The sequence below is a fragment of the Poecilia reticulata genome, chromosome 7, assembly GCF_904066995.2.
Source record: "Poecilia reticulata chromosome 7, P_reticulata-male-v2, whole genome shotgun sequence".
Lineage (NCBI taxonomy): Eukaryota > Metazoa > Chordata > Actinopteri > Cyprinodontiformes > Poeciliidae > Poecilia > Poecilia reticulata.
This window is the reverse complement of record NC_088836.1, coordinates 13,575,143-13,589,340: the sequence shown is the minus strand read 5'-3', so window position 1 is coordinate 13,589,340 and position 14,198 is coordinate 13,575,143. Positions and strand designations below refer to the sequence as shown.

At 42.6% G+C, this 14,198-nt stretch overlaps 1 protein-coding gene across 8 annotated transcripts in view; it reads left to right on the top strand.

Annotated features, from left to right (window-relative positions):
* Positions 1 to 14,198, top strand: part of casz1 (castor zinc finger 1) — a 219,372-nt gene that overhangs the window by 162,513 nt on the left and 42,661 nt on the right. For all 8 annotated transcript variants that reach the window (XM_081608910.1, XM_081608909.1, XM_008413416.3 and 5 more), the window contains one exon: positions 12,696 to 13,256. In XM_081608910.1, coding sequence (XP_081465036.1) covers positions 12,740 to 13,256 — 517 coding nt within the window. In that variant the 5' untranslated portion in view covers positions 12,696 to 12,739. The remainder of the gene's footprint in view (positions 1 to 12,695; positions 13,257 to 14,198) is intronic.

Sequence of the window (14,198 nt, the reverse complement as noted above, 5' to 3'; positions counted from 1 at the left end):
ATTGTCGTCGACTCATTTTGTAAAAGCGAAACCATCCACCTGACAGTTTATCCAACTCTGCCTACTGGCGCTGACTCACACAGCTTCTTGAACGCAGCACCGAAGGCTTTGTCAACAATCCAGACTTGTTTTATTTGGATGAAATGAAGCAAGGCAGTTTTTAAACTGCTGCCTTCAAGTAGTTTTATCATGCCAGGATATTCTAAAGCAGGATTTGGACTTTTGCATTGTGCTCCTTGTATTAAAAAGACACAAAAGGGAAAAAAAATACATCTTTATCCATTGTTTAGTTGAAATATGCAGCTTAATTTTTTCTCAGATGTCAAAATGTCCAAATTAGAAAAACAGAAAGTCAGATGAGGTTGAAATTCAAAGTCAAAGGTTCTTTCTTATCGTAAGCCAATATGGCTGCCGTGTGTTTAAAATACATTTTAATTGCACTGTTACTGGATGTGAGGTATCTGAATCTTTCACACACATGGAACCCTACAACCCATGTTAGAGTTCCAATACATAACATTCAGAACAATGTAAAGCCATTTTTAGATGTTGATTTCATTCATTAGTGGGAAAAATAACAATCCAAACCAGTCTGGCTTCCTAAATCGATTAGGTTATGAAACTGACGGTGGCAACAATTTCCATCAAGCATTTGTGACAACACTCTGTCACACCGTTTTATCACTGTGGAGGATATTCGGCACACTCAAAAATCATTTTGATTCAGCTGCTTTGGAGGCTTTACGATCATGGACGGCCTGCTTAAGGTCCCGTTCCGACTTTGATAGCCTCTTGTGAATATCCATAAAGGCCACCAGAGGACCTCCAATTATACTTTTACCTCAGTTCGAGAACCTTGGAAGCAAGGAGAATTTAAAGTGTTTAAGAACGTTACAACTTTCCTTTTCCATCCCCTCTCTTTCTTCCCACTTGAAGTGATTTAGGCTCCATTGCTTACAGACACTCTAACACGGGAGAAAGTGTTATGAATATGTATCAACACAGCATATGGCAGCAGTAGCGCTGGGACTAGGTGTGTCCAGAAGGTAGAGTGCTGCCGATGCATTATTCTCCATTCAAATTACCACAGTGAGAAGGGTGAGGTGCTCTCCTTATGTCTTCAGATGGGGCAAGAGAAACCCGGCTCACGTGAACCAACGTGAATCAAAGAGCCGTGATGAGCACGGTGGTGGGCCACCTGAGTTTCCTTGATTTGGTGGATTTTTATTTATTTTATTTATTTATTTTTTGTTGTTGTTGGCAGGCTCAAACTTGGCTTGCTTGCTGACACGAGCGTGATTAAAAGCGATATTTCTGACACATTAGGATGCGCGCAGGAAGTAACCTCCTCTAAAGCGTTCATTATTAGATGCATGACAGACCTGAATATTTATAAAATAGGTTTTAATAATTAATAGCAGCAATCTGCTCCCGTAATTCATCAGATTTGCACTTCAACAGAGTATCCGTTTTCACTTTAAAATAATAATAAGAGGAATATTAATGTTGCAGAAATGTAAAACGGGCAGCTGGTTTTCAGAGCGGATAGGTGAGCGCGCTCCACGAGTTTCATTTTAACCTGCCGCTTTTCAGATAATAATAATAAAAGAAGAATCACATCCAAACTGCAGCCGTTTTTTTTTTGTTGTTTTTTTTTTTTAAACCCTCTCAGTTGTTTGTGCTCAACAATTTAGTGAGAGGCTTTCTCATAAATGTGGCAAGTCATGAAGATAAAGATGCAGGAAACAAAGTGGGGTTGGTGTAGAATGCAAAAGTAGTCGCTGTGGTTTTATCAAAAGCAAATTTATTTGTTTGAGTCAACTTAGCAGCACTTCCTTTTGTATACTGAGACCCAAAATAGACAGTTTTTTTTTTCCCCTGCAAAGCAGCTTTGCTTGTTTCATCGTTTCAGTCTTTTTTTTTTTTTTATTCCCACCCACCTTTTTAATGTGAGTGTTGTTTTATCACACCTTCAAATTCAGCCATGGCACAGTCTTGCATCTACTGAACTCCCAGAAACACGAATGTTGCTGGTTTAGCTTGTCACTGTCATGTTTAGCTCACGTCAAACTTTTTTGTGTAAAAGCACAAAATTTTTGTTCCGCTCACTGCGGATTGTTTTTTTTTCTTCTTCTTCTTCATTTTATCACGAGTGTGTGAAAAATGTCAACGTGTTTCTCAGAAAAACTGACGTGACCTGCAGCCACCAGACAGAGAGCTCTGAGTGCGATGCCCTGCACACATGCACATGAACACTTAATATTGGTCAAAGCCACTCAACATACAGTATTTAATCACATACAGTGGATTGCGCAGCTCCCCACATGCCTCCAACCGCACAGACACGTAGAAGAGTCTTAAAAATGTCTAGTGTGATCAGAAAAGGCTGTTGTCACTTCCATCCTGCTTGTCAGAGAAAAGCTGCACATCGCAAACCAAAGTTGTAGCAAATATGAGCCACAGCCACAGGGCTTGCAAAATCTGAATCCCACGAGCAGGAAGACTCGTTCTCTTCGCTTCCCGTCGTAGCCACGTAAACAGCGTATTTTGATCAAAAATTTAATAGTGCTGCATAAAAGGGAGACTCGGAAGAGTAGAAATTTGCAGGAGAAAGCGATAAAAGTGACTTCCTTTGATCACTTTTGGACAGTCAGACAAGCAGCTCGGACTGACATTTTTAACAGGCACCTTTGATTCATTCTCCTGCATGTAAAGTCCAAAAGAGGAAAGTCTGTCAGGCAGAGCAAATGTTTTAATGGTAGCCAGGGATCGATGTTGTCAGCACAGGCATCCTGTCTGGAAATACGTGCTTTTTTTTCCAGGGGTTGGGGGGGGGGGGGGGGGGGGGCTTAATGTCGCCTTCTTCTCTCTTTTCAAGGAGAAAAAAGGAGGTAAACAGCATGGAGAAGGGGAGGTCAGCAGGCTCTGTGAACGTGACAGACTGGACTGACTTTATCCAAATGAGTTGGAATAAAAACAGAAAAGAAAGGGAAAGTTTAGATTTTTAATAACACAACCATGTATCTTTTTTTCTGAAGTAGATAACTCTCTCTGCGCCATCATTGAGCTACTTCAGGAACCTTAAAACTGCTGTCCACTTCCTCTCTTAGAACAAAGTTTATGAAGTTTCCAAACAAACTGACTGATATCAAATTAAAGTGATTTAAAGTGAAAAAATATAATAGTTGGACTATGCAAATTTCTTATACCTTTTTGCTTTTCTCCCAGAAGCTGAAGCTAATAAGTATACCAAGAGAGAATAGACTTGTAATGTGGTAAAGCAACTCCAATCCCCAAGATTTATTTATAATAATAATAATAATAATAATAATAATAATAATAATAATAATAATAATAATAACTTTTCAGGGGTTTTTTAAAACACCAAGGCTGAAGGTAATGGTTAGTCAGAGAGGGGGGCAAGATTTCTGATCATACTAAATGTCTCGCATAAAATGAATGTTGTGTACAAAGCTACATTGTTATTAAGTTTGAGGTGAATGCTGTTTTATTTACGCTCATCCTGTCTCAGCTGCTCAGTCTAACCAGAGACACTCTCATTCTCAGAGGGTGTTTCATATGGGTTTTTTTGCATGAACTGCTTGGACTGTTGTAGGACAGGAATGGTTTTACCCTGGTAGCAGTTTGCTTGAGTATCAGCCTCTCTCTGACTAGCTAGCTGTTAGCTTCACCTTCCAGGAACGGCTCATTACAGCTGTCTGCTGCAGGTAACCTATTAACTGCTTACAATCTTTTTAACAGAACCTCACTTAAAGAAAAAAAAAACAAAAAAAACTATCCCTTCAAGGTGCACTTTCGTTCACATGGCCCTCGTGTCTGAAAAACAAATTTGAAACGTAACCTTGGAAATCAATTAAGAGGTCTCCGGTAGTTTGAGAAAAAAGGAAATATTTTCTCCTCACTCCTTTTTTCCTCGTCTCTACTTCTCTTTTCCTTCACTCCACTCATGAGTGACTCAAATCTGCTCATCACAACACCTCTTGTCGTGAGAAGGCTTTGTCAGCAGTGCTTTTATTTCGTTTTCTTTCTTCCTTTTTTTTTTTTTTTTGCCAGCACCGGCCCTTATATGCTGTCAAAATGTCTTAAGAGTCTTATTAAAGAAATGCCACAGCTCATTTCCTTGTAATTCAATTCATATGCTGTTGAAGGAGGGCATGTCTAAAGATCTAAACAGCTTTGCTTTTTAGGCTTCACATTAGGGGTTATCTGTGAGGGCTTGTCATTGATTGACATTATCAGGCCTGACAGGGCCTCATATCAAGGTTAACCTCATGGACAAGAGTGCCACCCGCGCGGACACGCCGAGCGCTCGCCCTCGCCCACACTCCAGCCTGGCCTAACTTCCTGAGGAGGGAGATTGCCACGTGCGTGTGCCGGTTTCGTCTGTGTGTGTAAGCCAGGTGGAGACTTCCAGTCTTAATTGATAACTAATGGAGCAGCGTGTGCTGAGTTTACCCTGGAGGATTGACGCGCCGAATGTGCGCGCGCGCGCGAGGCGGCGAAGGTGGCTCGCTCGGCTGCGGAAGTTCTGGAATCTGATTAATTAAACACGGCCCGCAAAGAGGGAAAAAATATAACAATAATAACACGCAATGACACGCATTGCCCGTCTTCCTGACCTCTTGGGTAAACAGGGCCCGTTTTTTGCACTAGAGGAAGAAAAATAAAAACGCCATCTGACTGACACTGTATGAGCACGCATCTCCCCTCCTCCCTCCCAACAAGCCACTAAGGCAAAGAGATCCCCGTGACCAAAATACAACTGAAGCAGTTAATCTGTACAGATATTAGCTCAAGGGCCCTCGAGAGGTGCACCGTCGAGCCCCCTCTCCACTGTACTATACGCCGCCTCGCTCTCGCGCCAGCCGTGGGGGGAGGGACACAGGGGTCGTCTGCTCATTTACCGTGCCGGTTGGCTTATCAAATTGCACTTCTGGTGTCGTGAAACCGAACGTAATTCTCAAGACAAAGCGGCGAGAATAGATTTCCCCTGTTTCGACCCTGCAGAGGGCACGGGGATTGCGCGCGCCCGAGTGTGTGTGTGTTTTTTTTTTGTTTTTTTTTTTAAAAAGCAAAGTTCTCCCCTCCTGCTGCCACGCTCACAAATTAAGTCATCATCTGGTGCCAGCTGGGAGTCCAGATTTGATGTACAATTTTAACAAGTTCGCGTGGCGTTCAGCAAATTACCCAGAGCAGCAAACTGAATAAAAGTTGGCTGTTTTGGTGCGCCACTGTCAGGATGATTCTTGTCACTCATGTCAGTGTTTTTTAACTCCCCTTTAACCATTTTAGATTGCTTGTCCTCTGCTCTGGAAAAACCATAATTACCCTGTTTGTGATTAAGCCAGAGGGCGGATTTGTCCTCAGATCTTAACTTTCCTGCCTGATTGCCCTCAAGTTCAGTGTCTTTCCTCCTCCATCTGCGCTCGAAATACACATTGTTTTTCCTCAGCCTATTGTCCCACGGAGTCGGCGAGCGCGTCACCGCGGCCCCTTTGTTTTTGCCTTTGTCCTGTGGTGCCGTGTTTGTTGTTTTTGCGCTGGCATGACGGCAGCGCGGCGCATGGCTGAGGGCCTCCTGCGTTTGATAACAGCCCGCAAACTGAGCCGGAGCGAAACAGTCCAAACGGGTCCTTCAAGGTCAGGAAAACCGCAGACACTGTGCAAGGTCACATTCTGATCTAAAAGCAATAAGTGTTTTATTGATGGGAGAGATGGAAGGAAAAAAAACAAGCAGGCAGATGTGCAAGCAACTGATTAATAATAAAAGAGATGTGTGGGACATAGAGGGGTTACAGCATGAAGCTTTGTGTGTGTTTGTGCAGAAGTTTTAAAGTCAAAGCATTGATCTTGTGTTAAAACCCAACAGATCCAATAGAAATAAAGCGAGTTAAAAAAGAAAAGAACAAAATGTGCTGGTGGCAGTTTCCTGGGTGCCAGGCCTCTCTCTCTCTCTCTCTCTCCCTCCCTCTCTCTCTTTCTCTTTCTTTCTCTCTCTCTGTCACATGCCTGAATCATTTCCTATCATCGGTGCAATTTGTGTACAGTGTGAAAGTACCGTTTTAACGAATACCATAACCAGCTCACTTCTTCTGTTTTGACAGTAATCCACGTATCATATAATCTCATCAACAGCATGTTTTATGACACAAAACAACAGTCAGCCCAGGTTCCTTTTTCTCCCCCTTTCCGTCTCTTTATGAACAATGTGCCTCTTGTATTTTACCTCCTGTGCCACTATCTTTCCATGAAAATAAGCAGACTGCTGTCACCTTTTATGTTCCTTTATCGGTTTTTCTCTTGTTCTCCTTTTTGTCTCTCGCCTTTGCCCAATCATTTTCACTGTAGCGGTGTGAAAAAAAACATTGCACTCCTACAGATTTTTTTGCTTTTTTTTTTGGTCGTACTTAAATGTTTCAGCAGACAAAAAAAATCTGAATAAATAAAATGGAGTTTTTTTATTTAATTCGTTTAAAAACAAAGTTGAGCTAACCAAAGCAGCCCTGTGTGAAAATATTGAACTCCATATTTATTAAATTGTAGATTTACAAAAGAATAAAGACATTAAAAAGCAATATAGAATAGCTCAGACTGAAGAAATTTCACAATAATAAAGAGACTGTTGGACTTCAGAATGGGAAAATATTCTGTATACTGAAAAAACCCCATCATTTTTGGTGTAAAATTAACACAGAATTATGTGAGGGGGGGGTCATACCTGCAGTCAAACATGGTGGTAGTTGTGTGATGGGACCATGAATTCTGCTGTCTCCCAAAAAATCCTGAATGTGAATGTTGGGCTGTAAGTTAGTTGCCTTAAGGTCAAAAGTGCTCTTCGGTTTTGCAGCAGAGACCTGAAGAAGCAGCAGGTCCATAATTTAGCAGCTATAGAAAGTGGCCTAGTTGAAGTGGGGATGCAAATCACATTGAGATATTTAACATGGCCTCCAATGTGGCTCAATTAGAACAATTCTGTAAAGAAGAGTGGGCTAAAATTTCTCCACATTGACAAGAAAAGACTCATTGCCTCGCATCATAAACAGCAGATGCTGCTGCCAGGGGTGGCATAACCAGTTATTAATTTTAGAGGGCAATTACTTTTCCACCTAGGGCCAGCTTGTTTCAAAAGTTTTATCCTTTAATTGCTCAAATCATCATCTGAAAACCACATTTTGTATTTTCCCAGGTTGTCTTTGGTATTAGGTGTCGTCTTGTGATCTGAAGACGTGACAAAACAGCAAAAAAGAGAAGAAGCCTAAATGGGGAGAATCACTATTTCGCATCACTTTGTACCTGGAAAACCTGCTAAGTGGGTAGAGCTCCAAAGTGGATCAGTCAGGGGCAGATTTAGGTCTGAGGTGGGGACTAGCTGATTCCCAAACCCAGCCAAATCTGTTTGTTCGGGAACACTCTGTGGGACACGAAGGCTTAGAAATTCCCATATGCTCTGCAGTTCACATTCGCGTTCACGTACATTAGTCTTCCCGCAATGGAAAAGCCACCATAAAAGTCCCCTTTTCAATTCCCCTCTCTTCATAAACTTTCTCTCAGACGCACACCTCCTCCCCCCCCGAAAGCCCCCATCTATCAACTAGTTGGCAATGGCATTGTTTTTAATCATCAGAACCTCAAAATTATTATTATCGCTTCTGATGCGGCAATTAAAACTTCAGGTCAGAGGCACAACGAGCGGTGATCAGCAGCCGAGCTGAGAAGTTTTAATTAGACGATCAGAACCATTAATGCACAAAAAAAAGGTGTGCGCTGGGAAATTAACGGGAACGTCTTAATCAGGGTTAGCGACTCCGAAGAGGAGTCAAGTGAACAGAGAGCAAAAAACAAATCATTTCCGCACCACTGGGACAAAACTCAATTAAATATGCATGCAGAAAAATGGAAATTTCTCCGCATCCGCTGCACCGACTGTTAGAGAACTGTGGCAAAATCTCACGGCGGGGTCGGCAACCTGCTTATTGTTATTCTTCTGTAATAAAAAATGAGAGCGGGGCCAGATGCTGGGGTCCGGGTGCAGCCGGGGTGGTTGTCCATCAGTAGCTTTCCGCTCGACTTGCTCGCGGCGGCTGTACGTGGCTTCCCGGAAAGCGAGAGAAGTGTTGGTAGGTGGGAGGTGGGAGGTGGGGGGAGGGAGAAACGTTCTCCTCTCGTGAGCCGTGAATTCACAAAAAATAAAAAAAATATAAACATTGTAATTTTGCAAGCGTGTCTGTGTGTGTTTGCCTGTGCTTTTCCTGAAATACGCAGAGGCGAGCGCACACACCGTCACACACGCATCTCCCTTGAGAGGCAGGGACATGAAAGGTTCACTGAGCTACACACTGGGAGCCTTGTCGATTAATCTGCCGAAGGTTCATAAAGTTATAACTAGACTTTTTTTTCTTTCTTTCTTTTTTTTTTTTTTTTTTAAGCTACTTCAACTCTTGGTTGCATATTGTAAAATAATCCCGAGCTAAACAGACATCTCCCAGATCTTGTTTGTATTAATTAACTTAAGATATTGCAGAGGGGGGTGGTTGGGTTGTCCCCGTGTCAGTCATGTTGGAACCCAGCAGGAATCTACAACGGGGCCTGTATCTGTGTTTGATTAGTGGAAGAGATAAGCTTCGGTTTAAACAGGCAATATCTACCTCTCATATATACAGACCCCCCCTGTGTGCTCGCTTCGTACCAACAGAAACTCTGCAGGGAGCTGGTCTGTTTGTGGGGCAGCCTCGTTCCCTGAATGAACAACAAAATCAGGTTATTCCATTTTTCATGTGACGTTCCACAAGTTGATTGCATCCCAGACTGCTTTGGATGTAAGGTGCTGCTTGGTAGAGCTGCAACAACCACAGCGACATGAAAAAAAAGTCTTCACATTGTAGCCCTAAAATCCTGTGGGTTTTGTTGAGATGTTTTGTGATGGACCAAAGGTGCAACTTCCTGAGTTAATGGTAGAGCCACTGTTTGCTGGAAGCACAGGAATCGGTTTCAAAGAGCTTCCTACTCCTTAATAATGATTTGATTTTCTCCTATCCTTCTTGGCAAAGTAGTTCAAGTTCACTCAGATTGGATGGCGAGCATCTCTGAACCTATCTTCACTTGTAACAGGTTTCCTTCAAATATTCCTCCGTATTTAACTCCATTCATCTTTAATTCATCTCTGACCAGCTTCCCAGCATCTCCAGACATGATGCTGCCACTGCCATCTTTCACAAGGGGGAAGGACTCTATGTACTAATTTAGTGATTTCTGAATTGACTTTGCTGCCAGGGATTTTTTTTATCAGGAAAAGAGAGCCAGTATTGATCCAAGTCCTAAAATCATATACATGTATTAAAGATTTGGTTGTAACTTGACAAAATGTGGAAAAAATTGAAGGGTTGTGAATACTTTCTGACAGTTTACCTTCTGCACATTTATCTATATTCGACGTGACTAAAGTGCACGCTCACACAAATTTTGCCCTCCCTATAGCGCTACTAGGATTTCGACTATTCTGGCACGCGAACAGACATTCTGCCTCAGAACCCAAACATACCCATGGGGATTGGAGAGCTTAGCAAGAGGTAGTTTGTCAGTGCAGACTGAGAAGAAGCAGCTCTAATGATCCCATTTTTGACCAAATATATATTAAAAAAAAGGACCCTGACGTCAAGCGAAAGGATTCAAAAATACCTAAGTTGACTTTTTCTTCGTGTTTTGGCCTTTTACAGACATTACGCGGCAGCTCGTCTTTGTGGTCCTGCTCTGTTTCCAGTAAAAATAATGTCACCGTTAACATAAGCAGCTGGAAAAATTAGTTTCAGCTGTTGTGTTCTAACCTGCCTGTGCTTTTTTTTTTTTTTTTTTCCAACTCCCAGTGCTTACTGAGGTGTCTCCTCCTTGACAATTAGTACACGGGGCTAAAACAGAGTGTAAATAATGTCCGAGGTGTGTGACAGTGTTGTTTTTCTTTCTGATATTCATTAATAAGGCAGAATGCTTACTGGACTCTCAGAGAGGTGGGAGGATCTGGTCCCAGGGGGAGAAGTTGTTCTTTCATGTAGGTCCCTGCAGGTTTTATCTCATTGTACGCTATCATGCACACAAACGACTTGAGGTAAACAGCTTAGAGTTTCCATAGCAATCCTTACTGTAAGCAATGGGGGGGGGAAAGCTGCCGTGGACAAGAACCAAAAGCATAAATAACAGTTCGACCTGCAGCAGAGAACAGAGTATTTTATTTTGTGCCGCAGGTTTAAAAAGACAAATAATCTGTGGTATTCACTTTATACGCCAGTTCCATGCTCAGCATGTACTTGTAATCCACTCATGCTTCGTTTTGTAAACAAAAATCTTTACAGAAATAGGTACGAATGGAAAGAAGCCCCTGTTGAGGGGTCACTTCCTACAAGGAGCCTGAGATCGCCGAACAAAGGAAGTCAGTAGTTAAGGCACAATATAAAGAATAAATTACATCCAAAGCAACACCCAAATGACCTCAACCTTCCTGTGGAGTGTATTTCTGGAAAAAAAAATACCTTTTTTTTTTTTTAATTTATGTCTTCCACTTCCTAATAGTTTTTGCAGCTGATGCTTTTTCGGATTTCTCGTCCTTTAAAAAGCTGACCCCTTCCAGCCCCCGCTCCCCGCCCTCCACCTGCAATTGTCTTAACACCAAACTGCTCGGTAATGTGTCTCCGATATACGGGGCACAGAAAACTGTGTAACTCCTGAGAGTCATTGTTTCAGAGAGGAAGCCCGCAGTGTAAATACAGTAACTGAGAAAGCATGTGTGGGTAGCGCGGGGTTCATTGTCTGGCGACAGGGGTGATCAGTAAACTGCTTCAAATTGCATATCCTCTAATGATTCCACAGCTTTGCAAAAAGAAAATGAAAACAGGATTTTATGTTGCTCCAATGTGATTTACATAATGCCGACGGGGGGCTCACACATGATTATGGTTGGCTTTATGGCTGAGGGGGAAATGAAGAGGCTCGTACTCATTGATAGAGAAAGTGGATTGAGTCCTTAAGGTGGAACTTTGTTACCTCAGATATTGCACATTTTTCTATCCCAAAATGACATGTGCTTAAATCAGCACCAAGGACAATGTCTGCTGCGAGTGTCTCCCGACGGCCTCGCAGAACTCTTAGTGGCCCTTAAACTTTTTTATGATTTTTGCAATCAAAGACTTTAATGTATTTGTTAGGATTGTATGTGATAGAGCAACTCAAAACAGCGCATAATTCAGTGGACTTTTTTTTTCTTTCATATCAAACATCCAAAAAGTGTGGTACGTGTTACGCCCCTTTTAATCTGCTACCTTAAATATTTGCAGCCTTTGCCTTAGTAAATGTCATCTCATTATAAATCTCATAAATCCGACTGTTCTGTATAGGCCTCGGAGGTTTTCTAGAGAACAAAAATATCATCAGGCATAAGAATATCTGTTTAACTTTTTTCAACAAACCATGTGATGGACACACAACTAATAACACAGCTGTTGTCAGATCAGACTAAAACTTTTCCCCTACGTCTAAAAGACTTGTGTTTGTGGGTGGAAGCATCATGATGTGGGAATGCTTTTCGTAGGATGTCGCTTAGAGTTGATAGAAAATGGACAGAGATAAATTTAGGACAAATCGTGAAAGACTGTCTGGTTCAGTAGAAGAATGATCCTTTTGGCTAAAATGTGACAAAGTGTGGAAAAAGTGAAAAGGGCACTCAAGTGAAAAACAGAGCACAGCTTCTACTCTTAGGTCCATGTATCATAGCTACAATCGTTTTGCTTTCTGAAAGAAAAAAAATTCAACAAGGTTGTTCTGAAAATGCCTTTACAAGGTGAACTTTGGTGGTCCCGTGAATGAAGTGAAAGGTAACAGAGTGCAGTTTCTGCCCTAAAAAGGCAGCTCTGGATATGGAATGTCACAGGCAGCTGTTCCTCCCTCATCAGAGGACATGTTATAAAGATAGCCCCACTTGGATTGAAATAATGCCACCCATTCCTGCCCCAAAGCACACTGTCATGTGCTATTGTTCAGAGAGGCTCCCCCGGGAAAATAGATGCTGGGACTTGTTAGTGTACATGGCCGTATGGTTAAGTAAAATTACACAAAATTCAAAACTATATGCTTTTTTGGGGTTTTTTGTATCTATTTGACAAGTTATCCCCTTCCCAGGAGACTCTCAGGATGCAGTCTAGATTTCACCAAAAGCCCAAAAGAGCTAAGCGTTTTCACTCTTCGATCTTGACAGCTTAAACGCTGTGCAGCCCCCCCACTCGGTGTCAGGTCCACAGCCTCTCGAGGTGAGAGTGAAGATAACATTTCACAGTGTCTATATAGCACTGTCATGTGAAGGATTATGTAGCCGTGTACAAGCCGCTTGTAGTACTGTAGGGGGTCTGATACCCATCTCCCTGTGGTTTAGATGCTGGTGCCGTTGTTCTATTTTTCCGCTGCGCTAAAACCTGACCAAAAGTGTGTTTGAGTCTTTCCAGTCTTTTGCTGTTGCTGTCAGTTAATACTGGGAGGATTTAGCATCAGAAACTTCTGTTTTCTATTCCCCGTCTTTTTCCCATTGGTTTGAACAACTTCTGCCCTGGTAATCCCTAAAGAAGACTCGCCTCTTGTGTCGATGACTGTGTTTTACTCATGTTGCATTTCCATCTTTCTCTCTGTTTTTCCGCCAGCTGAGAGGAGTTTATGCACTGACACGACCTCAGGAAAACCCAAGATGGCCGCCAAAAGGAAAGGTGGCCTAAAACTCAACGCTATCTGTGCCAAGCTCAGCCGCCAAGTGGTGTACGACAGCAGCTCCCAAAACGCAGAGGGAGATCAGAGCGTAGCAGAGAACAGCGAGCGCGGCAGTTCCTACTACGACGACAACGAGACCAACTTCCCAGAAAGCCTGAGCCTCAGCCAGAGCCTCGAAGAGGACCAGAAGAGACGCGAGGCCATCGAGAAATGGGTCAACGGCGAGTACGGCGACGAGCCGCCTGCTCCCGACGAGGAGCAGGAACATGAACTCAGAGTCAGCAATGACGAAGACGGTCCTCCCGAGGGCGTCTACATGGTCCAGCCCAAGGGCTGCAGTGACGAAGAGGACAATGGCGAGGAGGCCGAGGCCACGGCGGGCTCTCAGGATGGTAGTTACCATGACGACAAAGAAACTGAAGAGAGACCTCCAAAGGACAACAGCTACATGCCCCGGAGCGAGGGCCAGAGTCGCCAAGCAAGTTTCTCCTCTCCAGGTATGTTTAACCTGACATCCAGATCATGAGATGTTTTTGAGAACAAACAATGTCTTTGGGACATGATCAAAATTTTACTGTAATCTGTAATCCGTGCAGAGAAATTTTGTCCAGTTCCTCAATACTGTTGATGTACTTTTTATTTATCTATTTACAAGGTGATTCTAATGCTGGAAAAGCATTAGGAAGGATCAAAGCAGATGCCAGTTTTATTGTTGTTAGCAACTAATGATTGGTACTTCATATTATTCCTACGATTTTTGCAAATCATCGGCATCCTGTCATTGTTACGTTTGTTTCTTCAGTGCTTGTTAAACCATATGTTATCAACCAGCCCAACCTTGTCAACGAAACGAGACGCAACAATCCAAGTAGCACTTTTTGTCTTCAAATCCAGGAGTCATATTTAAAAGTTTTGAATGAAAGAGCAGTCAGACAACACTTTTGGAAAACAGATTTCCTTCTAGCGCAAAATCTTGCGAGATCTTGTGCCATGAGCTCTTGTTACACCCCTGGCCAGTATTTTTTATAGATCTGCAACTAACTCTGTCTCAGCTCCACAGTGGTTAGCACTCAATAGTATTAAGGGACAAAAGCTTGGATAGACGAAAGGAAAGGTGACATTGCCACACATCCACATAAGCTTAAGTGTACCCATTATTGGAAAGACAGGCTCTAGAGTTACAGTATGAATAGCCAGTGACATTATTACTCTAAAGGCAGCTTCAGCTGGCAGGTCAAGGGGGGGAAAGGAACTTGTATGAGGTTTACAACTATGAAAAAAACCAAAACAAAACATAATTCAGAAAATGGGGAAGGCTGATAAGGCTGGGCCTTTAAACATTCTCCCAGCAGCAGAGGGCCAAGAGCACATGGCAGGGCCAGACTAAGCTTCATATTACACCCAGGATTACATACTGAGTCTTTGATTTTTTTTCCCTA